Source organism: Callospermophilus lateralis, chromosome 10, assembly GCF_048772815.1.
Source record: "Callospermophilus lateralis isolate mCalLat2 chromosome 10, mCalLat2.hap1, whole genome shotgun sequence".
NCBI lineage: Eukaryota > Metazoa > Chordata > Mammalia > Rodentia > Sciuridae > Callospermophilus > Callospermophilus lateralis.
The window spans coordinates 75,778,041-75,805,753 of record NC_135314.1 but is presented as its reverse complement, the minus strand read 5'-3'; the positions used below and the strand labels follow the sequence as shown (position 1 = coordinate 75,805,753).

General features: G+C 33.5%; 1 protein-coding gene across 4 annotated transcripts in view; it reads right to left on the bottom strand.

Annotated features, from left to right (window-relative positions):
- Senp7 (SUMO specific peptidase 7) overlaps positions 1-27,713 on the bottom strand; it is a 138,903-nt gene that overhangs the window by 12,431 nt on the left and 98,759 nt on the right. For all 4 annotated transcript variants that reach the window (XM_076868115.2, XM_076868117.2, XM_076868118.2 and 1 more), the window contains 8 exons: positions 26,977-27,316; positions 25,651-25,808; positions 15,644-15,790; positions 10,681-10,714; positions 7,386-7,565; positions 5,870-6,129; positions 3,659-3,792; positions 2,297-2,413 (listed from right to left, as the gene is read on the bottom strand). In XM_076868115.2, coding sequence (XP_076724230.1) covers positions 2,297-2,413; positions 3,659-3,792; positions 5,870-6,129; positions 7,386-7,565; positions 10,681-10,714; positions 15,644-15,790; positions 25,651-25,808; positions 26,977-27,316 — 1,370 coding nt within the window. The remainder of the gene's footprint in view (positions 1-2,296; positions 2,414-3,658; positions 3,793-5,869; positions 6,130-7,385; positions 7,566-10,680; positions 10,715-15,643; positions 15,791-25,650; positions 25,809-26,976; positions 27,317-27,713) is intronic.

Genomic DNA, 27,713 nt, shown 5'->3' with positions numbered 1-27,713 from the left:
TTTATGCAGGTTGAGTAGCCAGAGTTAGCTACAATACTACAAAGGAAAAACTGTGTAGACAGGAAACTCCAAATAGTTAGAGTGACCACTTGATGTGTGTGAGAAAAATACCCAAGCATGGGAAATAACTACCCAAAATGATCAGAAGAAATGATACTCAGAATTCACGCAGACCAAGAATGGTGCCCATTCCTACTAGTCAGTCAGGAAAACCTCATAATTCATGAGACAATGGATGGAGTATTCATGAGTGGTGGGAATTAATTTGTTGGTCTCATTTATCAAATCTTAAAAACAAGACACATGAAAGCTATTTTCAATTAATTTAACTGCATCCCAGAACAAAGTTCAACCATATTTACAGGAATTCAAAAATTTCTAGCATTCAAAAAAAAATTACCAGACATGGAAAGAGGCCAAAAAAACTAAAACAAACAAAAACTATGACTCATCATAAAGAGAAAAATTAAGTGACTCTAATAGAGAATTAATACAGCTGAAAAGGACATTAAAATAGTCATTAAAACTGTATTCCAAGCTGGGTGTGGTGGCACACACCTGTAATCCCAGAGGCTTGGGAGGCTGAGACAGGAGAATTGCGAGTTCAGAGCCAGCCTCAGCAATTGTGGGGCCCCTAAGCAACTAAGACCTTGTCTCTAAATAAACTACAAAATATGGTTGGGATGTGACAGTGGTCGAGTGCTCTTGAGTTCAATCCCTGGTACAGGGGGAAAAAAAAAAAAACCCTGTATTCCAGGGCTAGGGTTATGGCTCAGTGGCAGAGTGCTTGCCTCTCACATGTGAGGCACTGGGTTCGATCTTTAGCAACACAATAAATAAATAAACAAAGTATTGTGTCTACATATAACTAAAAATTTTTTTTTAAATTTTATCCCATATGTTCAAAAAGTGTCATGGATGGTATAAAAAAAGACCCAAAGTGAATTTCTAATAGATTAAATCTATGTTTGTAAATATTAATAATAATGGGAGATTTTGAGCTTTTATGGCTGGAGTAAAAACATTTAATAAGATGACAAAAATTTTGGTTTGTAAGGGATTTGTGAAATAATTCGGCATTCTCTCAACTTGGGATACAGTACAAAATGAAAGCTAGAAATAAATTTTCTTTGTATGAAAGTTTTATTTTTTTTTTTAAACAGCAAAGAGGTGTTTATTGCGAGCTAGCTCGGTCCTCCACGCACACAACAACTGGTGACGCCCAGGGTTTGCAGCAGTTTTATACATTCTTTGGAGGAGGCAGGAATCCCCATATACATCATAGCATCTCTTAGCAAATCATCACACACGGTGGGAAAATCAAATAACAACTCTAAAACATGATTAGCACATTCACTGGCGGGAACAAGTTGGGTAGGGGTGATTGGTTAGTACAAAAGGGGGATTCATTTGAACTGATTGATTTAAGCCAAGAGGGGTGTTCCTGCTGAACTACAAGGTTTCCCAAGTTATCAACCACCATAAACTACTGGGAGGGTCATCTGGCATCCCAGGTATTTCCCTGTCTCATGCTGATTGGTGGCTGCTAGGGGGTTACTATGGGTCTCCACCTAGCCTGACTGAGTCAGGGACACCTGGCGCAGCAGATCTCTCCTTTATTTGTAGATAAACCACTTAGGGTGAGAATGTGCCTAGGAGTGCTCTGTGGGTCTTTCCAAGGACAAAGGTCATGTCCCTTCCTTGGACAGGCTTTGCTCTGAGATAGAGGCTGGCTTTTCAATCCCACCGTTTTTTTGGGCTCTCTCAATTGTCCAGGCTGGCCTTAAATTTAAGATCCTCCTGCCTCAGGCTCCCAGGTTGCTGGGATTATTTTTTTTTTTTTTAATGAAAGTTTTAAAAGCTTTCATATATATTCCTTCACCTTTTCTTAGGCAACAAGTTGAAAAACTGGAAGTGATATGGACTTTTTAATAAATGACAGTTAACTTTCATGATGCTTAAAGATACAATAAACAACTGAATAAAATTGTTTCTTTTCAGTCTCCAAAATGCTTCATAATTATGTAAATATTTAACATATAATACAGTGCTCAAAGAAGTATATATCACAAATCAGCATAAAACTAAAATTAAAAAAGGTATTAGCTCCTCTTAAGGATATAGTATCTATGGAAATAAAGAAATAAAACTGAGTTAGTAATCCAAAAATTTCCCAAATATGAAATCTTGGCAGGTTATTTTTAACTGGAGTTAAAATAACTTAGATAAAGACATTTATAATACGTACCATGGTAAAACCTATTTAAAAAATAAGATTATTTATTATTTTACTTACTTAAGGTAAAAATCAATGATTACATCATTAAGAAATTCTCCTTCTTCTAAACATTCTAGGTCTTCATTAGTTACTCCTAATCCTCCCTTAGTAGGTGGTGGAGGATATACAATCAATCTCAAAAAAAAAAAAAAAGAAAAAAAAAGAAAGAACATTAAAATATATTGGTATTAAAAATTCTAGTACCTAAGAGATTTCCTACATGAAACAAAACTGGGTAATAGGATCAACAGACTAACATCTCAATACCAGTTTCAACAATTGTCTAATCAATAGGTTTTATCTATCAGTTTCAATACCAAGGATGTTTCTCTTCTGCATAGTTTATAATTTTTAACAACTAATGTAATAAAACAAATTTTCCTATAATCTACTTTCTAATCTTAAATTTTAATCCCCAAGAACAATTCCTTTCCATTCAGAAAACCAGCATTCAAAAATTGTGCTCTCCTCCTGGTGACTAGCAGTTATGCAATAAAGAAATAAGAAGGAAGCTTGGAAGCTTTCAAATTTCTTATAAGAACATAAAGGAAACAAATAATTACATCACAACCAGAAAGTGGCAGAGAACAGATGGCAGCTAAGAGGCATCCTTCTGGGACTCTTCCCTAAAGACCAGTTTTGAATCCCAGGCTATATAATCTTGGAATAATAAGGGGAATACTTGAATACAATACTAATAAAGGTATAACATGTATCAGAAAACTTCAAAAGCTAATTAATGTACTCTTGGTACCATGACACCTAGATTCAATAAGAAAGTTGAAAAATTTGAATGCTAATTTGATAATTTGTCTTTTTGGCTACTTTCCTATTCTGTGCTCTCTCAATAGTTTTCAAAAAATAACCAGAGAAAATGAATCACATGAAGATATGAAAATAATCTCAAATGCACACTCTTTTGATTTACTACCATGAGGTGTGTAAAAACTGAAATATGAACAAAGAAGCAGCTTCTAAAAGAGACTTTGTAATAAATTCCAAAGTACCTAAACTGAGATACATTTTAGTAAGCAACTTCACCTTTCCTATATATTCAGATATGGAATACACATAATCTTCAAAACCATATATTGCTACTCAAATATTTTCAATAAACACTTTAATCTTACCAAATAAGACATTTGGACAGTCATTTCTATCTTACTGACATTAAACTAAATGAAATGGCCCCTACTATAGTCTTAATAGGTTTAAGGTTCTCATAAATTTCAAAAATAACATTTTTATTGCTAATTACCAGCATAAAAGTAAAACTCAAAATACTTCAAAAGGTAATCAATCTACTTAAAAGCAGCAGTGCAAATGAAAATTACTAATATGCCCACCTATTACAAACAGAGAATATGTCATGGTACATACTTCTGCACAGGTCCGGTATGCCTGACTTCCCGCCATTCTTCATCTGGATTTGATGTAATAGAAAGTGAGTAGCAACCACTGCTTTGCTTCTGCAGAAAGGTGTATGTAGGCTTAGCTGCATCTGTATTTGAGGGCTGAAAGAAAATGACAAGGCAAAGTTTCCTTATCAATACATAAATAAAAACACAATAACTTCGAAAAGAACAAAGGTAAAACCTAAATTTGTAACTGAAACTATGACTAAATCCACATCAATGAACTATATACTAAAATTTCTTTTAAAGATATAACCAAACCAAAAAAAAAATACTTGTGATCAAAAGATAGTATATATTTTAAACTTAAGTGTTTAAGATATGGGGCTCTAAAATTAAAGAAGAATTTTACGACTGAAGCTCAAGATAATCCAAACATATGATAAATAACAGAAAAAGATTTAAAAATTTTTTTAAATTTTTTTTTAGTTGTAGATGAACACAATACCTTTATCTTTTTATGTGGTGCTGAAGATCAAACCCAGAGCCTCACACATGCTAGGCAAGAACTATACCACTAAACCACAACCCCCGCCCCCCAAGATTTAAAAGAGGTTGAGTTTATAATATATCATAAATTGATATCCATAATTGGAAAACACAAATTTGATTACATAATATAAGAAGCAAAATTTTCTAACATTATCTAGAAGGATGGCAAAGTCTTAAGCATCTTCTTAAATTAATGTGGCTTTCTAAAGGCCTTCTGAATAAAAGATGAGCCTCAGACCATATCCATGTATGTGTTTGGTGGGCATGTGCACATCTGTGTATGTATAGCTACTTAACAAAAATTTTTCTTTCTATAAGTATTTTGCAGATATATAAGATACATGTAAATAATCAACATCCTATAAAAATAAAAATAGCATTTTTAATTTCCTATTATTTCAAGTTCATTTTAGACTTACAGACCTTTCCAAAAAAATAAATAAATAAAATACAGATGCAGCTAAGGTTCACCTAAAATCTTTTTTTTTTTAAATATTTTTTTCAGTTGTAGATGGACATAATACTTTTATATATTTGTTTATGCTTGTTTGTATGTGGTGCTGAGGATTAAAACCAGTGCCTCACACATGTGAAGCAAGCACTCTGCCACTAACCACAATCCCAGCCCAGATTCACCTAACCTTAATATCCCATACAACCACAGTATAATTATCAAAAGCAAGAAATTGGGGCTGGGGCTGTGGCTTAGCAGTAGAGCGATCACCTAGCACAGGTGAGGCCCTGGGTTCAATCCCCAGCACCACATAAAAATAAATAAATAAAGATATTGTGTCCTACTACAACTGGAAAATAAATATTTTTTAAAAAATCAAGAAATTATCACTGATAAAATACTATTAACTAGATTACCAGATTTTACTCTGACTTCACTAGTTTTTCCCTTAATATCATTTTTCTATTTAGGATCCTACGATTCCTTAGTCTTTTCTTGTCTTTCATGATCTTAATACTTCAGAAGAGTACTGATCAGTTATTTTATGATTGGGTTTGTATGGTTTATTTTCATGATTTAGATTAGGGTGAGGCATTGCTGAAAAGAGCAACACAGAAGAAGTTATGTACTCTTCTTAGTGTATTATATCAGGGGGTACATTATATCAATATCTTATTGATGGTGATGTTAATTTTGCTCACTTGGTTAAGGTGAGGTCTGCCAGGTTTCTGCACTGCAAATTTACTAGGTTTCTTTTTGTAATTACTAAATATTCTAGGCAAGAGACTTTTATATTCACATATCCTATTTCTCCTTAAATTTTCACCCATCAAATTTAGCATCCATCAATAGACCTTGCCTGCAACAATCAAAAATATAGTGTTTTAGTGGTGGTTTTACATTTTCCTTTTCCATTTATTAACTAGATACTTTTCTAAGAAAAAAGCACCCTTACACACCATTTATTATTTAATTTTTATTCATTCATCAACTGTTATCTATTTATATCAGTATATATTTAAACATATTTATATTACTCTTTGGTGATAAACCCACGCTGTCATTATTGATTCTGTGAAACAAACTTTCCAACTTTAGTATTAGAGTACTTTCAGATTGATTCCTGTGCCCTTTTGACAAAATATTGTGTTTTGAAATCAGCCTAATATTGGTGAAAGAATTTTTACCTCTTTACTTACCCACTGTCAATCATATTAATTGTATGCTAACCTGAGATACTGATTTCATCTTCATTTCTTCAGTAGTGGCAGGGAAAGAACAAGTTGAAGCACAATAATAATGAATAAAAGAACTTTCTTTTGAAGACAGGTTCTGAAACAGCGGAAATGCCTGAACCCAAGACAATGGATAAGAAAGTTCTAATTCTCCATGGGTAGTACTTATTTCCATCATAATATCTTTCAATTTCAATTCTTCTCTTTGTGAAATGGGATTGTTTAGCTCAAGGAAAATGAATTCATTAGATTTTGCTACAAAAAAAAAAGAAATCAATTTTTACCACAAGTATTATTTTTCAAGGGAATTATAATTAAGATAATTTAATTATGAAAAATAGAAAGTTTGATATAAAACCCAACAAAGTATTTTGTATGTTAATGATAAATGATGCAAATTAAAACCTGAAAATACACCATCAGTAATCTAGAACCAAAATTCACAATTTTTGAACTCCTGTTCTACCACATTAGAATGGAAATTCTGCAATGGTATTGACTGTTGTATCTTCAGTGCCTACCATTTACTAAGTGCTAGTAAACATTTATCAATGAATGATAATTAAATAATTACTCATTTTTCTCTAGTCTTCCATAGATCAAATTTAACAACTAACAAAGTATTATAATTAAACACTTCCTTTATTTTCTTTCCTCAATCATTTTAACAATGGTCTCCAAATCACTGCCTTCCTCCACAATGATTATAAATGGCTCTTTACATTTATCCCAACTTCTTGCTATTTAGTTATTAATTTTCCCAGTGGAAGTAATTAGAACAGGGAAATAACAGGTTTTAAAGGTATAAAATTAAGCTCACTATTTGACATCTTTAATGTGCAACAAAGTAGGGGAAGGAAAGTAAAGAGATAAAAAGATATAAGAAAAAGACTAACTTGAGGTACCTAATTTTAAACCAAACTCTATTAGGAGTTAGAAACTAAGCAAAGTTGAGAAATATCTCAAGATGCACATTATGTAGATATGTGTTATTGATACCTACAGAAAACCATTCAATCCAACCTTAGAGGCATGGCATATAAGCAAGCTGAATTTTATTTTTCAGAAACTAAAGAAAATACCAAAAAGTAAAGGAATCTATATTTTGTTTAGTCTTGCCACTAATTAACTGTCATAATTTATTATGAAACAGTAGCAAGAAACTCACAGAAAAGGTAGCCAAGGGAAACAACTAGAAGATATTTCTTTTATATTTTTTTAGAGCATAGTAACTTTTTAGTTTCAAGGTATATACCATTAAGATTATTTGAGGTATTCTTTTTATTTTAGAATGTAATTTCACTAAGTTGAATAAAATTACCATGAAAAATCATGGTAATAGGTAAAATAATTTATCTTATATAACATTAAGGGAAAAGATTATTTTTAATTCAATAAGATTAATTTCAGTTCAATGAAATAATTGGTTTATTAAATTATTTAAAAGAAAATTACTTTATTTATAGGACTTTTCAGGTTATCCTGAAATTTTAAAGTTATTTTATACTCACATTGTTGGCTAAATACAGAGTGTTCTAATTGGGCCTGAATCTCTTGAAGGTAATTTGAAGAGACCCAGAGGAAAAGGATAGCATGACTCCTTTTACTGTGATCATCACCCTTATTCTTCCATAATCCAAACCTCTTTAAATGCGTGGTATCCACTAACAACGAAACCTCATTCAGGGACACTGAAACAAAGAAAAGACAAAAACCTAAAAGTCAACCTATTAGGAATACAGGATTTATGCACTATGTGACACTTCCTAATACATTATATTTTTTTGAAAGAACTACATGCCAAGTTTTTCAGAAACATAGTTCCAGTACACTGCATTAAACTTCGCTGAAATACCTGAAGCAGTATTAGTAGAGTAAAAATATCACATTAAAAATTAGGAAGAGCTAAAGAATTACTAAATGATAATTAAATACAGAGGTTACTCTCACACAATATGATTTCAATTATATCCAAAAAAGAAAAATTTGAGGCTAAATTTCTGCAGCATAAAAATTTTATGTAATGAGAGTTCTCACTATGAATTCTAATATCTTTAGATAAAAAAGTCTACTGCAGAAAACTAAGTATAGCATAACTTAAAAAATTCTCAGTTTCTACCTTTCTTATCTTGGTCAATACTATAATCAAAGACCAATTTCTGCCCATATTTCTTTTCCTAAAATATCTGCATTTCACCATATAGACAAGCTAGATTATCAGGAGGTTTTGAATGGTCGAATATATTTCTTTTAAAGTTCTTCCAGGTTTTACTTCTCAAAACTTCTAAGTAATAACTCTAAATTATTAGGTTTTCTTTCTCTTTTTTTTAATATTTATTTTTTAGTATTTGGCGGACACAACATCTTTGTATGTGGTGCTGAGGATCGAACTGGGCCGCATGCATGCCAGGCGAGCACGCTACCACTTGAGCCACATCTCCAGCCCCCAGGTTTTCTTTCTCTTAACTAAAAAAAAACTCCTCTGGAATTTCTTTTTGTAACTCAAATAACCATAGAAAACTGGTTTAAAGAAGTCCTGAAAGTCATCTAGTCCAACTTTAAGAAAGCAAGCAGCTAAACCAGGAAAACAACTATCATTTAAATATAAAATTAAGATGAGTGCCTATTTGAAATAGTATTCCCTATTAGGACTCCCCTCTGTCTTATTTTATGACACCTTGCTACTCAGAGAGTGGTCTTCAGCCTATGACACTGCCATTACCTGGAAGTTTGTTAGAAATATTGGATATTAGATCCCACTCCAGATCTCAGTTTAATAGCTTTGCATCAGGTGATTAATTATGAACATTAAAGTGTAAAAATAATTTTATAAGAATCATTCAAATACTTGATTAACCAGTCATCTTTATGTTCCTAAGTCCACCATTCAATTCTTCATATCATAACTCCCCATTATGAAAATAAAGTACTAGCAATGACAAACATTTGATTAAAAGAGGGGAGAGAACCCTCAAAACACTGCTCTTCATTTCTTCCTCGCATAGTCCACAACGCTATACCCACTTTTCCATTCCTTCTAAGTAACAGAATCCTAACTTTATTAAGGGAAGCAAGATACTCACCTTTGAATAACCTAATTCCTAGTTTTCTTTACAAATACGTGTATGACCATAAAATTAAGTCAGCTAGTAAAATGTAAGCAGAAGGGTGGCGTATTCTTCCAAGTAGGATCCTTAGGAGGGAAACAGTATGTGTTCTTATTATCATTTTCCCCTTTCACCTGACTTCTGCCTGAAACACTAACATGATGGTGGAGTATGAGCAGTAATACTGGCCATAAAACAAACATGGGAATGAAAGTCATGCATCAAGGATGAGAATAGAAAAATAAGACTCTAGGCCACTGAGCACCATGGAAACACAAGACCAGTGCAGCCTACCTCTAGATTTTTTCGTGTCAAGGAAAATTAAACTACTTTCTCTAAGCCACTGTTACTTACAGCCAAATAGAATTAATAGCAAATATAAATATGGATAAATTTTTCCCTCAAATCATGAAAAAAAAGGAAACATTTAGATGCCTAGATTCCCATCAAAAAGACTGTTTTATATGCAAGTCTTGTTTAAAAAAAATTGGATATGGGAAAATAGCCACAGGCAGCATTTTAGAAAAAAGACTAATATTTTCCTCTTCCATTATAAAGTTGAAAGACTTATTGTCATTGAAAGAAGTATTTTTCCACAATTTGTAAATAAAATTGTACTTTAAACACCATATGGAACTCTATTATGTGTAACTATAATACACTAATAAAACCATTTTTAAAACATTATGGGACAGAAAAATATACAATAACAATATTTGAAACAAAGTGTAAATATGAACTATGAAAATCTAAAATATCGCTTTTTGATACTTGTATCATAAAACTTGGGAAGTAGCTCTCTTCACTACCTGGGTCTTTATAGATTGTAGCACTACTACTTTTTCTAAAAGTTACATGTCTTTATTTCTTCTGAACAGTAAATACTATATTATTCCTAATAATTTATTAGTATTTCTTAATAAGGATTATAAATGTATTATTTTGTGCCTTATATATTACTACTTAAGTGATAATATAATTATTAGATTCATTATCACAACATAAGTTTTAGATTCTGAACATGGGGTATCTGAAGAATTCAACTAAGGTTATTTTGATCACATCTTCAGTCTCAAACAGAAGCTTCTTCTTTAGTTCATATCTGAAGTGCTACTTGTGTGTGGATTTTTCTTCCTTGTTCTTATCATTCTTTCTCTAAAGAAAGAATTGTTTATTCTTGTCATTATCTATTCTAAAAGATTTTCAATTGGGGAGTGAATGAGAAAACAGTTTGAATCTCTTTAAGTTGCAGGTACATTTTTCCACCCTACTCTGCTTTACTCACACAATAAATGGTATAAAAATCTCTTAGCATCTACGCAAAAACAATACATGTCTATGTGCTTCCTTCCCTGTAGTTCCTATTTTCATTCATTTTTGTGAATGCCAAAAATAGTCTTGCTATTTTCCAAAATTTTATTTCCGCTAATACTAAGAAGTCACCATAAATACTTTAATATTGTTTTGATTTATAGTCATTAAAACAATAATCACTATTTTCAGTGTGTAAAACATTTTAATTCTCTTGTGGAGCTGCTAAAAAATGTTAAAGTATAACATTATTAAACTACCTTAGTTTTATTTACATTCTATACTGAAAAAATCATGAAAAACTGTTTGAAAAAGGATTTCAGAATTTTTGCTAACCAAAATTTTATGCTCAAAATTACAGTGAAAAGGAAAGAGAATGATAGCTTACCTTGAAATGGGATTTTAATATACTTTGTTGTGAACTAAAGAAAAATAAAAGCAAAAAATGAGTTACTACCCAAAATGTGTTAAGTTTAAAAAAATTTTAATACCACAATTACACATTCAAAGTTTACATGAAAAGTGCTCAAGCCCATCTATCAGTAAACCAAGAAAATGCTTTACTCTAGAGATTTAGTTTTAGGGATGTTTAAGAACCTTGTGCAAATAATTCAATTCTCAATATGCTCATTTATAAAAACTGTCAAGACTTTAATAAATATATGTTTCGAAGATGTCCTCTAAAAATTTAAGGAAGATATAAGACAAAGTCCAGAATAAACTACCAAGAGACCATACAAGGTAGCTGATTCAAAAGCTGATGATGATTCTCTTAGGGATGAAATTATAGCAATCAAACTCATAAGAGACATGTGAACAAACCAAAGTACCAATGTACTATATTATTTGTAATGAGACATTAACATGTACCACCTGCAATGAACATTTTGTTTTGTAGAACAAAAGACTGCTTTTAGCACATGAAAACAACTGGAAAAAAACAGTTGTTTAGTATCGAATGGCTACAAAAATCTAATAAATCCAACTTGTGATGCACTTGTCAATATGACAACATAAATTAAGTACAAAAGACAGAACCTTACTCTCTCCCTTGGATAGTCTTTAGGTGAGCACTGCCAATTCTTTTGTCCCTAACATTTTCACCTTTCGGTTACACATTACAAATTCCCTTCTGACTGAAGTTCTTGTTCTTTCTGCTCCTTCTTTCCCAAGAAACTTATTTTTTCTAGGTATCTTTTATATATATCTGATTATCCTAAATGTTGCTTTTATAAGCTAATACTATATTATCCCTTAATAATTTAAAACCATTTCCTAATAAGGATTATCAGTGTATTATTTTGTGCATTATATATTCCTACTACTTAAATGATAATATAATTATTAGATTCATTATCACAACATAAGTTTTAGATTCTGAACATGAGGTATCTGAAGAATCCAACTAAGGTTATTTTGATCACATCTTCAATCTCAAACAGAAGCTTCCTTCTTTAGTTCATATCTGAAGTACTACTTGTATGTAGATTTTTCTTCCTTGTTATTATCATTCTTTCTCCAAAGAAAGAATTTTTTTATTATTTTCTTGTCATTATCTATTTAAAAGATTTTCAGTTGGAGAGTGAATGAGAAAACAGTTTGAATCTCTTTAAGTTGCAGGTACATTTTTCCACTCTACTCTGCTTTACTCACACAAGAAATGGTATAAAAATCTCTTAGCATTTGTACAAAAACAATACATGTTTATGTGCTTCCTTCCCTGTAGTTCCTATTTTCATTCAAATTCCTATTTTCTCAAGGCCAAATCTTACAAATGTACCATCTAAAACAAAAGATATTTGTGTTTTGAAGTTTGGTTTTTCCATTAATACCAAAGGAATGTGCCTGTTTACTTATTCTTTGGTTAAGTTTCTCTTTTGATCAATACGTATATAAAACTGTTGATCATATCAGGGTTAGTCTGTAAGCACAAGACAGAAAGCCAAGATGATCTTGGTATTTGAATTTTATATAAGTTAGCAAACAACGTTCATTGAAACCACAGGTTTGACTCCATTTATTTTTTCAATTTAAAAATTATTTCATATGCATTTTCACAAATATAAAAGACATCTAATATAGGGTAAGTCAGCCATTGAAGCAAAATAATGCAACAGGACATACTAGTTTAAAGCTGAGTTTGGAGTTCAAATCCTGTCTGTATTGTCTCCATCATTAACATAAATAATAACTAGGTAAACAGGCAACACATTGAAATTCTCTCAGCTTTAGCATGACTCTTAAGCCAGGGGAGTCTCTATCATTAGACTCTAGCATCTGATTAACAATGAGTTATCTAATTTAATACAAACAAATACATCTTATTATTCTCTTACTTTCACATAATTGCTACATATATTTACCCTTTGCAAATCATTCTGGTATGTCTCACTGGGTCTTTAATCTCATAAAATATTCCTAGTAAAAGTAACTAACTAGTTCTACAAATTGAATATAAGAGTTGCTTGCTTTTCAGTTTATATACCTATTATTACAAAATACTGCATCTGTATGATCCTTACTACACTTTCTCTCTCCCCCTCTTTCCACGTCATCAAGAACCCTTGTCCTATCAAGCCAGTCTACTTGGCAAGTATCTGACAATGATCTATATCTCTGAATGACAACTATGGCTAATGTTATTTCTCCCAGAGATAAAACCCCATTTATAGTAAAATAATTAATCCCCAGTTAAGAAAGTGAGAAAAATGTTTTTGTGACATTAAGGTAAATCCAGTTTTCTGAAGTTACTAAACTGGTTTAAACTCTAAAGATGAGCCTAAGAGTTATTTCATAATTTCTTATGACATCTAGAACCAGTCTCTGAACATAATTTATACCTAATAAACATTTTCCTATCATAAAAAAAATATAAGATTTAAAGAAATAAAAGGTTTCCAATTATTGCAACATTTTTTACACTTAAAAAAAACCTAACTCAAATGCCCAACTAGAGGAAAATGGCTTTAATGTGTATAATTTTCCACCATTGATATTTTTCTAATTCAGCTAAAGTATAAGTCTCATGAGACTGAAAACACTATCTCCAGTATCTATAGCAAAGTCTAACATACAACAGGTACTCAGTCAATGTTTAGAGACTAAATGAATTTAATTTCTAAATACTCACCAAAAATACAAAATAAGTTCTTTAATTCTGTTAGAGAGAATCATGAACTGTGTCTGAAAGAATATATGTAAAATGTCTTTTGAAAAACCTAAAATTTTTAAGACTTTTACTCTTTGCTCTTTTTGGTTATTCAATATACTTTTTAATTTTTAAAACTGCCTTCACTTTCTACATTATAACTGAACTTTTGCAGAATTCCTTTTAGTCATTGTTCATACACATGTATTTACTTTGATTTACTAAGCTACTTTCCTATAATCACACACTCAAATTTTAATTTTAAGAAATGTTCCAACAAATATAAGACAAATTTTTAAGACCTACATTATTTGCAGTCCCCTATATATAATAAAACATTGGAACAACAGAAATGACCAACAAATTGGAAGAAATTAAACTAATTTAATAAAATTGTGGTAAGTTGCAAAGAAGCATGTATAATGCAGTATCCTTTTATTTTAATGTATCTATGGATATGGAATGATATACACTAAAAAACTGGCAGTTGTCTCTGGATAAGCACGATGATAAATTATTTTTATACTGTTCGTTAACTCATTTGTAGTTTTTTTTAAATTTAATTTTGGTTTTTGCTCATAAAAAATTCCATCTGTGTAATTTCATAATTAATACACTAATTAATGAAAATTTCATTAATGAATACACTGGATTTTTCTCCCTTGGATAAACAATTATTGTCATATATTTAGGTTATCTAGTTTGTTTCCCATTACAAAGAGCTCTACAGAAATAACTGTTAAAATCTGAATTTATAATTAAAAAAAGCAAAGCAGGGGAGAAAATCCTGAAAAATGAACAAAATTCTTTTTTAAAAAAATTATAACATCTCCTCAGGCATACCAAAATCATTAATATTTGTAAAACAGTGGCCAGGGAATATTAATTTTAAATCAAATATTTCTTAAGCTTTCAAAAGATGTACAAATGAGATGCTACAATAGTACATAGCAAAAAGAAAAATTAATCAGCTGAGAAGAGAGGATCAGGGAGTTTCCTGGAAGAGGTAGTATTTCAGATAAGCCTTAAAAGATGATTAGGATTTTAACAGGCACAAATAGTAAGAAAATAAATCTGACTGAAATCTAGTCTGTTATTCATATATAGTCTGTGAAAAGAAATGTCTTTTTAGTGAGAAAACAGATTATAATCAATTCCTGGACATCCTTAAATAACAAGATTAGGAATCTGGAGAAATCTTTTTATAACAGTTTAAACCAAAAAAAAAAAAAAAAAAAAAAAAAAATTAGATTTCTTCTTTCTGCTCCAAACTATAACCTGAAAAAATTTTACTTTACTTACAAATAACTTTTAGAGCCCAAAGAATATCAACTATTATACGTGATTTTTTTTCATACATTATTTTCATTAGAATAGCTGTAACTGAAAGAAAAACCCAAATAAACTCTCCATGTTTAATTGCTTTTAATAGGCTTTAAAAATCAATAATTTTGGAGGTCACACAGCTGCATGATGTCTCCCACTTGCTCAGCTACAGAAGACACCTCTGACTAAAGCCATTTAACAGGTTAAAATGCCTTTTGCCATCTCCTAGTTTTGCCAAAATTACCTATTCCTGGGAAAATAACTAAGACACAAATCATAAAACTTACTAATGAGTAACTTTTCTCTAGAATTCACAAAACCAAGAACATATGAGGGTCTCTAGATAACACCAGAGTATAAACCAAGAGTTTACTAATCTTGTCCTTTAATTAGAGTGAAATAATATCTAATGAATTATAGGGACTGACCTAGGAAATGATAGTTGATTGTTATCTTAAGGATATTCTGGTAGAAAAGAAAAAAAAATCAATCCTGATAATGAAGGACGGCTCAGCACATAATCTTCCTACTAATTGGCCCCTTGGCTCCTCCTGCCCCCACCATAAAGATCTTTGTGCCCCTAAAAATTGCCTAAGATGGTCTTTGTGAGTGAGAGCCTCCCATCTTTGGTTTGCTGACTTTCCAAATAAATCTTTTTCTTCGCCCCAACAATTCTCCTTTGAATCAGTGGCAAGTAAAAAAAGAGAATTTTAGGAGAGGAAATTAAAAAAACATTTCAAAGTCTGATGACTTTCAACATATCCCAAGTGCCCCATATAAAATTAATCTCAATTCTGTTTTTATTTGTACAAACATACAAATCTGAAAATGCCTTGTCCAAAATCCAAAAAGAAAAAAATAAAGAAAAAATACTTACTGTAATACAACCTTTAGAAGTTCCTTTTATTTTACCAATATACACAGAAGTAAATATAAAATCCAGTTTTAGATCTGTCTCATTATTAGGAATAACACAGGAAATGTTTTCCATGACTGGATTATATGGGCATAATTCAGATGATTCCTAATGAATAATAAATAATGAAATGCATACAATATAAGTATTATATAAATGCTAAAAATAATCAAAGTCAATTTTTAAAAATTACTACTAATGAATTTGTGAAGAATTTTACATTGTTTTTTTAAAATATGTTTTAATTGAAGGTGGACACAATACCTTTATTTTTACTTATTTATTTTTATGTAGTGTGGAGGATCTAACCCAGTACCTCAACCATGCTAGGCGAGTGCTGTACCACTGAGCCACAACATCAGCCCCTTACATTGTTCTTATAATGTGAAGAAATAGTTACACATTTTTTTTTTCTGAAGAGGTATATGGTTTGCCTTGAGAAAATTAAAGTCAAATCCAAAATTAATTCCATAGGCCTAACCACCAGAAATATATTCTTATCTGCATCAAAGCCACGGCTTCCTATTCTGAATTCCCTGACTGGCTTTATACATTTTTAACTCAACAGATAAATTTAGATTCATGTAGTACTTTAATTTAAATGAGTTTTAATTTAATGTCTTTTAAACTCTACAACCATCTTACAGGTAGATTTTCTTTTCCCATTTCTTAAAGTTAGTAAATGTTTGGATTGGTTAGGTAACTTGCCTAAGGTTATAAGTAAGTCAGTGACAATCAAGTTTCTGTCTCTAGGACAAGTACCAAAGCACACAAAATTGCTTCCATTAACCACACTTTTGTGAGAAGGGACCGGGGAACACTGGAGATTGAACACAGAGTGCTCTACCACTGAGCTACACATACAACCCTTTTCATTGTATTTTGAAGCAGGGTTTGGCGAAAATGCCCAAGTTGGGCTTGAACTTCTAATCTTCTGCCTCAGCCTCCAAGTCCATGAGATTACAGATGTGTACCATTGCACCCAGTTGCTATTACTCTTTCAATGAGCAATGAAAGAAGTAAGCACTCAAGAACCATCTGTTACATCAAATCTATTATAATTTATTATAGATTCTGTTTAAACACAGCCAACCAGAAATGGCTCATAGTTACCAAAAGCCTCAAAACTCATATCACCTACTCTTAAGTAACTGCTTTTAAATGATACACAATCAGATTATGTCAAAATGAACGACATTATTACATATAACTATAATGAACCAATAAATATAAAAATAATAATATACAACTAGATAAAATCAGTAACTATGCCCCACAATCTCTTCTGAATTTTACAACTTTCAGATGACTTTTCAACTCCACATATATCCAGCCTCTGCAACATCATAAATGACCTAATAAATTATTACCGTAGCAATTATTATGTATATGTACTCACTCCCCTTATAACAAATGTGATTAATCCTCATCTACAACATACATAGTATTCATTAACCCAATTCACAATGCTTTGTCATTTTCTTCTTTTATTGCTATGTTTTATTCCCTAAATAAAAAGGAGAATCAGATCAACCGCAAATGACTTCAATCAGGCAGAACAATAACTATGACTTTATTTTAGTGATAAAATGAAAAGCTAGCCAGGCACAGTGGTGCATGCCTGTAACATCAACAGCTTCGAAGGCTGAATCAGGCAGATCAAAAATTCAAAGCCAGCCTCAGCAAAAGTGAAGCTTTAAGCAACTTATTAAGGCCCTGTCTGTAAATAAAATACGAAACAGCTGGAATGTGGCTCAGTGGTTGAGTGTCCCCGAGTTCAAACCCCACCACCACCACCAAACAATCGCAAAAAAGGGTGGGGAGCGGGAGAGAGAAGCTGATTAAAAAATAATTTAATGTGGCTTGTGCTTTGTAAAGAGTGTCTCCAAAAATAACCAGAAACAAGGCAGGGCACAGAGATATGGCAATTGCCTTATATCTACTGATTGGTCCCTACAGAATTTACTGCTTGGTTATAACCATGAATTCTGTAAATTCTGTGAGAGGTTTTTTTTTTTTTTTTTGTAATATGATCATTTCATACTGTATTGATAATTTATATACTGCCAATGCAACCATAATTTATCTACAAGTTTAAACTCACTAGTAATGACATTTTGCAGTGGGAGGGGGGCAGTTACCAGGGATTGAACCTAGGGGCACTTAAGCACTGAATCACGTCCCCAGGTCTTTTTTTTTTTTTTGGAGACAGGGTCTCACTAAGTTGCTAAGGCTGGATTTTGAACTTGCGATCCTCCCCACCTTGTCTGGAGCTGCCAGGCAGGAGCTGAGCGGCCCCTAACTTTGAGTGATGGAAATGTGGAGACTGGCTTCCCTGACCAGGAAGCAGGTGGATCCCCATCTCCACTCAGCAGGGGAGCAAAGCTTTGGGAGTGGCCCTTACCCAATAGGAGTGGGCTGGCCTATTGGGTAGTAATAGTGGGCTGTAACATTACCCTTTTTGCCTTATAAGGATGGAATTTTCTTTCAAACAATCTCTCCTAATAAAATCAGGGTTCCAGGAGCACTCCCTCTCTTTCTTGCCTGCCTTGTCCCCTTTGTGGGAGATGGGTCAGAGGAGCCTGCACAGAACCCAAAGAAAAAGGTATTTTCTCTGTCTTTGTGTGATTATTTCATGCCAGCCCAGTTCACCTAGAGTGACCCTGACTGATTTATCTGTGTGTCATAACAAATGGCGCCCAAACAGGGACTCCAGCATGAATTTTAGAAATTTAGTGGGTTTGGATCTTTCCAGAAGCTAAGCGTGCTAAGGATTTCAGAATATTGTGGGTTGAATTGTCAAAAGTAAGGGAATTAGAAGAAAAATGTGTGATGTTAAACTCATATAACATCTGGGAATTTTTGGCTTTAGAAAGAGAAAAAAATATTTTTTGCAATTCTAGGGACCCTAATTAGATATAGAAAATAAAAAATTAGAAAATTGGAGGTCCCACTGAGATTAGTAAGGTGATTGATGAACTATGGTGATTGATGAACTATGTCATTAAGTTCAGTCCTCTCCCATTTGGATTCTTTTTTGTGGAATTTTTGTATTTTGAAATACTAGGTAAAGATTTGGGGGTTTATATGCTAGGAATTAATGTCTGGAGAATGAGAGGAAAAGAGAAAGTTTTTGTGGTGGAACTTGGTACGGGGTATTTTCTACTTCTGGAGAGGCTAATTTTGTTTTTCTGCTGTTTTTTAAAGGTGCTCAAACAATTTATATTGAGGGATCAGACGTAGCTGTAATTCAGCTGCTGCTATGGGACAGATACAAGGCTTTGACAGCTGTTCTCTATGGGACTCTATAACTAGACGCACTGCTAACAATATTCTGCCCTTTAAAAAACCTAATTTGACAAAATGCAGGCTGCTTCAGAGGCAAATGCAGCATCTGCTTCTGAAGCCCGATGGGGAGTTTGAGGATTTTTCTTTTTCTTTTCTTTTCTTTTCTTTTTTTTTTTTTTTTTTTTTTTAATGACTGCATGTTTCAGAAGGGAGCTGCGGGAGACATGAACAGCAATCCACAGAGGAAAGGGCAAATGGCTGAATGCCCATACTAAGCGCGAGGCAGCTGCAGCTCCGGAGCAGGGAGTGACAGGACGTGTGTGTGGCCATCTAAACGCAGACCCACCCATCAGCACCAGCGTAAACCTTTTAAAGCACCCACGGAACGCTTGCGCTAAGAGGGGTACAGAAGCATGACATCTCCACGCCCGCTGCTCCAAAAGTGCTGGCCATAACTGGCATAGACACAGGCCAAGCCGGCCGTCGCTCCCGCCCACAGGGACAGAAGCACAGTATGGCTGCCGAGCCTCCATGCCCGGAGCTCAAGGAACGGGAAGCAACAAAGCCCTGAATGGCGGCCTGCTGCGACGCAAGCAGGACCGCCGCCCACCTTTGGATCCGGGATTCTGACGGGACATCCTCAGGAGCTCCCGCCCGGGGCAGCCGCTGGACAGCGGATGGCGCTGTGGCTCGCTGCAACTGCCCGGAGCCCGGCTTCCCGCTTCGCCTCGCGCCAGCTGGCCCGTCAGCCAAGGGAACATAGGGCCACCCTGCCGACCTCCACGACCCCGGGGGACTAGTGAAATGCCCACGCTTTTTTTTTTTTTTTTTTTAAATCATGATAACCACTTACAAAGCGCAGGCTGGACCGCCAAGACACCGGCACAAGTCGCTGGGCGTAAGACCCGCCCCAGCGTGACGAGATGGGGGTGGGGGAGGATGACCGAACACCAAACAGCCTGGCACCAAGGATTTTCGCCTGGGAGCCTAGGGCAAGTGCTAGCGTACCTTCTCCCCCAAGCGGCCCACCCCGGCGGGGAGAACATGGGATCAAAACGCCAAACCAGCCCGAGCTGCGAATGGCAGCGGCAGCGGTAGCGGCTAGTCGCAACAGCCATGCCTGCTAGCTCCACGCTGTTACAACCGCTGGCGAAAACACAAAGCCGCAAACGCATCACTGGGCACAACAAGGGTTCAACCAGAACTGCTAGTAATCGGACATGCGAAATGCACACGACCTCAAGAAAATTTTGGGTTACACGTTGGGTCCATGCTTTAGCACGAAGAAATCCTTCAGCCTAGTGGCTGCCCGACAAAATGGCAGAAAAGTCCCGCCTCCCGCGTTTCCACAGGCTTTCCTTTGGTCCCTCCCACCGTCAATCAAGCAGCTCTGCCTCCCATTACTAATATACTTCTTTCTCTCTCAGGCTTTTGACAACCAGAATTACAAGACCTGCGACCAGCTGTTAAAAAAATTCCTTCATGATTTTAATATATTCCCACTAATGAAAGATATTTATTTTTCAGGTAAAATTTGATTTGGCAAACTCCTCCATTAAGTAACCTGATTTTTTTTCTCTATAGCTTTATTATTAAAAAAAATTGCAATAATGTCACAGGAATAAGAGAGATTTTGCATACCCTTTTTCATAACTTAACCTTCTTTTTAGGAACCATATTTGGATGGATTTGACCACTGTGAAAACAAGCTGGCACCAAAAATGTTTACACAGTGTTTTCATGATGGCCAAGAAATCCTTCTTCCTTTCATTTCTAACTATGTAATTACAATAAATAAAATATACATAAGGATCTTATTTTAGCTACATCATGTGACGTTACATAAAAGTGCACTCCTAGTTGAAAATAAGTGATATTTTAAGAACCACATGGTTTCATAAAATTTACATAATTATAAGCTATTTGTACATTTATTATATAAATTTATATATTTATTTTTAATGCATATTTTTCCAGTTATTTAAATAATCTTACTCTTTAATTCATAACATAATTAAAATATACGTGTCTATTTGCTTCTAATTGTTTTCCCTCAACAGGAAGCATTTAATTTGTACTTTTACTTATGCATTTTTCTAATGCTCTGCCTTTTATAGTTAAAAATATTTAAGATAAATGTAATTTGCTGTAAAATACTTACTTCAAGAGATACTACATTGTAAAGTTTAAAATATAACCATCAAATGATTTCTAATTCCTAAATCATTATTTAGGTTTTTGTAAAGAGACATATAATTCTATGAAGCAAAGATGTCCAGAAAAATTCTCACTAAAAAATAACAATTATTTAAATTCTAAGACTTACAGGAATTATTCCAAATATAACCATGGAAGAATTCTAGAAGGAGGGGCTGGGGATGTGGCTCAGTGGCAGAGTCCTTGCCTTGCACATGTGAGGCACTGGGACTGGGTTCGAGTCTCAGCACCACATAAAAACAAATAAATAAAATAAAGGTTAAAAAAAAAAAAGAATTCTAGAAAGATAAAAGGATGCTTCTCCAGAGAAAAAGCACACATTGAAGAGTCATAAGAGGAAGAAAGAAATCATCTTTGGGTAAAAAAAAAAAAAAAAAAAATCTTTATATATTCTAAGATTTTAATGAAAAAAGGATTTTCCTGAATAGGGAAATCTTTGTATAATTGTCTAGATAGACAGTGATATAGAAAGTTGAGACAGTTTGAAAACAGATATATATATATGGCTGGATTGACTATATGGACTGATCAATTCTAGGACATTTCAGGCTATTCCCCTGATACTAATATACTGACATAAGCTAAGATTTTTGTCCATATTCTGACATAACAGAGCTTATTAAACATTAAGCTTATATTTAGTAATTTTGCTGTTTAAACAAGGATTAAATTTTTAGTAAATAAATTCACATCCTTGATTAAACAATGTCTTCGAATACTACCTAGAGTTCTAATTTTGAAACTTCTCCTAAAAAATTAAAATCAGTAATTATGATTATTACTTCAAATTCTTACATATTAATTCTGTTTTATTAGATACTTATGGGATTTAAGAGAGCATTTTATGCTTATTAAACACATATTTTCTATTCTGGAAAGATGTCTATATTTCTCATGCCCTTAGTAAAGGCTACAGCTCCTAAATTAAAAACTCTGCCTCTCGATTCTTTCCAAATTAAGATGTATCATTTAAATTAATCTAGAGCTAATTTCAAGGTACAAATTTTTATATACAGTTTATTATATTCTTCATTTTTGGTAATTCTGTTAAAATCAAAATCAAGTCATACATTTAGTAAAGGCAAAGTTTCTATTTAACATGGTCCCTTTCCAATTCATTAATGTTGAACTTAACATAATAGATGACCTTTGTCAAGTTTTATGACCAGCTAGAGATAATAAATCCCTTCTCATTATTCAAATACTTGCACTATTGTCAATAAATTAAAACCAATGATATTATGACTTATGCCTGCATTTTATTCAATTTTAATAAATAAAAAAGGCAGCAAACAGGACCCCATATGCACACACTAGATCTTACAAAATATTTCAAAAATTTTTCTTAATTGTGATACTGAGAATGTTACTGCTGCTGAACATAATTTAGTAAGAAATCAAATTTCAAAAGATAGAGTTTAAACTGGTCACTGTAGAATGGCTGAAAAATCTGACACAGGAAGGTAAATTTCCAGCTGCAGAGTTTGCAGCAATGCAGGCTTTTCAAGCTTGACAAATAAGTAAAACTTATGAAGACTTCTATGGACCCATTTCTTAGGTACACTTTTAATGTGCTTTGCAATGTGGACTGGAAATCCACTCATGTAACTGCATTAATTATATTGACTATAATGGTCAGCTATCTAAATTGATCCTATGATACATGCTGGCTGTCTAAGAATAACTTTTGAGAAAAAGACAGCATATGAGAAACCTAAATCAGCCAAACATGCTGGTCCTTTGAAAGTAAGACTATATTTATATATCTGGAAAACTGTCAAAATAGAAAGATTGTTAAAATAGAATTTCCCTATACAGGCTAGTTATTTACAGACTGATCTCCTAGAATTGACAAAAATAATTACATGAGGATGCCATAACTCCTAGAAGCTTTAACCCTCAGAGAGATGGTGCCCAAAAGGATGTGTGATGCTAACGTTTGCCTCCAGAATTCTGCATTACTGACAGGCCTAAAGTGTGAGGATTAAAAGAGAAAGGATGATAAATATCCTGTAACCTGTAAAAAAAAAAATGCAACTTGCTTAATTGTATCACTAGTTATAACAGAGGAAAAGGACACTGATTCTTCATCAACGTTCCATTGTCCTATTGTCAGCTAGCATTTCGGAACTATGGCATTCTGAAATTAACATTCAGGCTTTGAAACAGCTGCACGCCAATCAATTAGACCTCATGAGCCTTAAAGTGATTACTTAAAACGTTACTCATTGTTTCTATAATTACAGCCTTTGTGGCTATGTCTCAAAACTTACAACATATGAATTTTCTTAATAATTTGACTGCAATTACTTCCAAGATCTCCAATAGTCAGATGAATACTGATGTAAGGATTGGAATGAAGTTGAACACTCTAGAAGCCACTGTAATGAATAATACAAATGAGCTCTATGCTCTATGGTTTGAGGAAAGACTTAAATGCCATGTCTGTGTTACTATGGCCAAACACAATGTTTCCCAATAAAATTGAGAAAGGATTAAAAATCTTCTGATGAGTATTTGGCAGAGTAATAATAATAACCTGGATCTTTCAGAGATAATTAAATGACTTTAATCCTAAAAATATGTTAAAACATTCTATATGGTATGTTATTGAAATGATATGTTTTCTAATTCTTTTTGTGTCTCAACAGTAGGTCATGATGACCTTGGACCAAGAATCCAGTGACTGAAAGACAGAATTCCTTAATTGCCTTTATATACTAAGAAAGGGGAAATATGTCAAGAGCTGCCACACAGGAGCTGAGTGCCCCCTAGCTTTGAGTGATGGAAATGTGGAGACTGGCTTCCCTAACCAGGAAGCAGGTGGATCCCCATCTTCACTCAGCAGGGAAGCAAAGCTTTGGGATATGGATGGAATGTTCTTTCAAACAGTCTCCCCCAATAAAACCAGGGTTTGAGGCACGCTCCTCTCTTTCTTTCTTGCCTGCCTTGCCCCTTTGTGGGTCAGAGGAGCTGTCACAGAACCCAAAGGAAAAGGTATTTTCTCCTTGTGTGATTATTTCATGCCAGCCCAGTTCACCTGTTGTGACCCTGCCTGATTTATCTGTGTGTCGAGACACTCTCTTAGCCTCCAAAGCCACTGGGATTACAGGCATGCACCACCAGTAATGACACTTTTAATCATAAATATACCTAAGCCATTAAGTAGGCTATTGACCCAATTTGGCAAGAATTTTAGGGAAAACCCAGACCACACCCAGATATCTGTGTAGAGTTTCAACTGCAAAAGAAATACCTATGAAACAATAACCTAACTGCCAAACTGTTTTTATATATCTGACCAAACTTTGTCACACTGCAAATTAATAGCCTCTAAAATTATCCAAAAACAAGCCACTAGGGTATGGTGGCCCAGGCCTGTAATCCTAGGGACTCTGGAGGCTAAGGCAGGAAGAATGCAAATTCAAGGGGAGCCTTACCAACTTAGTGAGACCATGTCGCAAATTAAAAATGAAATAACTCTGCACTGGTGGTCACTGATAATCATTTCTTTAAAATAGGATAATCAGAGGCTAATAATGACATGAAAGAGGACTAAAAATAAATGAAGAAGGACCTACCTACATACTCTCTTCAAAGGATTATATAAAAAAATTGATTGCCATTAAACTAATACATTTCATTTTATTAATTTCTATAAGAAGGAAAAGATGTCAACTTTAATAGGTTTCTGAATCTGTTATAAATGTTTCATGTTATTTAATAATGTGATCATATGAGGTAGGTACTATTATCCTTGTTTAAAATGTAAGGAAACTCAGGCTTAAAGAAGTTAAGTGATTTGGGCTGGGCACGGAGGCACATGCCTTTAATCCCAGTGGTTCGAGAGGCTGAGGGAGGAAGATTGTGAGTTCAAAGCCAGCCTAAGCAAAAGCAAGGTACTAACCAACTCAGTGAGACCCTGTCTCAAAATAAAATAAAAAATAGGGCTGGAGATATGGTTCAATGCTGAGTTTAATCCCCGGGACCTCCCAAAAAAGAAGTTAAATGATTTGCCCAGATGGCAGAGCCAGGATTTGAACACACACCTGTATATCTGCACCAAGGCATATCATTCCTTTATCTCATATTGCCTTAATAGTATGTGAGGAAAAGGATTTTCTAGTAGCTACAGTACTCCAAAACCAAATGAATATTATACACTATTCTAAAAAATGTTTTGATAAAAATTATGCATATGAGAATTTTTAAAAAGTACTTAAGTCAAAGAATATTTAGACAAAATATATATAAATGATTAGAAAAGTGACATATTCCTTTCATTTCAAAAAACCAAATATTTCACTCAAACTAATACAAAAGTTTTCTCAAAATACAAACTAATAAAATTTACAATTTGTATTACATTATTCTGCTTATTAAAAGAAATAATGATTATCCAACTGATTATCCAACAAGTATATTTTTCATTATTAATCTAAGAGAAGGCAGAAATAAATTACCTGTCCAGATTCACAGGAAACTAGTGGTAGTTCTGACAATGGTGATTCAGAAGTACTCTCTTTTTCATTAGTAATCTCATAGTCTTTCTTAGATTGTAATTTAAGAATTCCTGAACTTTGATGGTCAATGGGTCCTTCTTCATCACTGGAAACAACAACTAAAAAGGAAACATGTATTTTGAATATGTCACAATAATCACCTATCAAATAAAATACTTTCTAATTAGTGCAATATCTTGAAAAATCTCATTAAATTTAATCATCTAAATTTATTCAATTTAGAAGTAGACTAATATTCATTATCATATTTGACCTAGTTCTATATAATATCTCCATATCTGTACTGTTATTCAGTTATTGATCTGCAACCTTACCTTCTATAGGATAAGCAACTTTAAAAATGTTTAAATTGATAAGGAAAACTGCTCTAGTTTGGGTATTAAGTGTTCCTTAAGGGTTTGTGTTAAAGATTTGGAACTCAAAGTGGCATTCTTGGGAGGTGAGGGTATCTCTGAGATGCAGGGCCTAATGGGAGGTCCTTAGGTCACTGGGATGTGGCCCTAAAGAGGATCTGGGGCCCCATCTGTCCAGTCATTCCCTTTGTTCCGCATCTCATAATATGAGTGTTTTGCTCCACTATGTGTTCCCTGTCACCAGAGGTTCATGCAATCTTGTACTGGAATCTACAAAACTGTGAGTCAAAATAAACATTTTCTCTTAGTAAGTTAGTTATTTCAGGTATTTTGTTACAGTGATGGAAAGCTAATAATACAAGACCTTAGGAACAACTTCTAGTTCTAATGGCACAATGTAGTGTGCCATTACACTAAATTGCACTTGAAGCCCAACTATATTCATTGCTTCTGGAAGTAATAAATACATAGCTAAGGGATGATTTGAGAGAATATTTACTGTATATTCTTTAGAACCTCATGAATTTTTTGGAGCATGTGAATACATCAACAATTCCAACGTTAATTAAATAAAAATTAATGATAATAGTTAAATAGCACTTAAACTTGGCTGCATTAACCAAATGATAATAATTAATGGTCCTTAGAGAATCTTTTTTAAAAGTACTGAATTGAATCACAGTGATTAGTTTAAAAAAGATACTCTGTTTCCAAGTGCTCCATTCACTTGCCTAAATTGATATTTTAAGATTTATAAAGGAAACCTCCAAATCCCAGGACATTTTTATAACGTTGATACATTTTGCAGTCATGTCATAACAGTTTATTGCCTTAGCAAAATCTGTTTGAGAAGAAAACACTCCTGAGTAAATCAAAGAAAATTAAGTGCCTTTACAATTCTCCTGTCACTTACTTGGCTCAGCCGAGATCAACGATTGGTTCCCTTCACTGTGTCCAGTTAGAAGAGGCTTTTCTACTGTATTCAACTCATTCTTATCCTTTTCAATCACAGAAGAAATCTCCACTGTATTACTGGAAATAGAGCTCTCAAAATTTTCAGTGGTTGAATAGTCAGTGGCACTTTTGGAAGAAGCACTCATATCCAACTCCTGACTACCACATGAGGACAGTTCAGTAAAATCACTTTCTACAGGTTCAAGTGTAATGTCTTCAAGCAGTGTTGAGGTCTGATGATAGTCTTTACCTGACTTTTCAAACTCTTTAGAGATTGCTGAGTCATTTTCTTGTCCTTTCTGAACATAAATGTATAGAAAAATTAACATTTTTATAATTTGGCTTCTTTAAAACCCTTTTTTAAACCTTAAATTCCTGAAGAATAACATAAAAATATCACATCATTTTTATAACTACATGAATAGAAAAATACACAATTATACTACATTATACTTGGCAGTGTCTCCTAGGTACAAAGATATAGGGTTTGGTCTGTCCAATCTGATGCCTAAACAATTTTTTGAAGGGTGAGAGGGGATGCCCATCTTTACAAATGGTTCAGATGGTCTCCCATGATCTACATCAACTTTACAACGAGAGGATTTCTTTTCAAAAGTAATAAGGCCACATATAACTAACTGCTTTGGTAATAAAAACAGAAAATTAACAGGATAACAACATTAAAAATTATGAAAA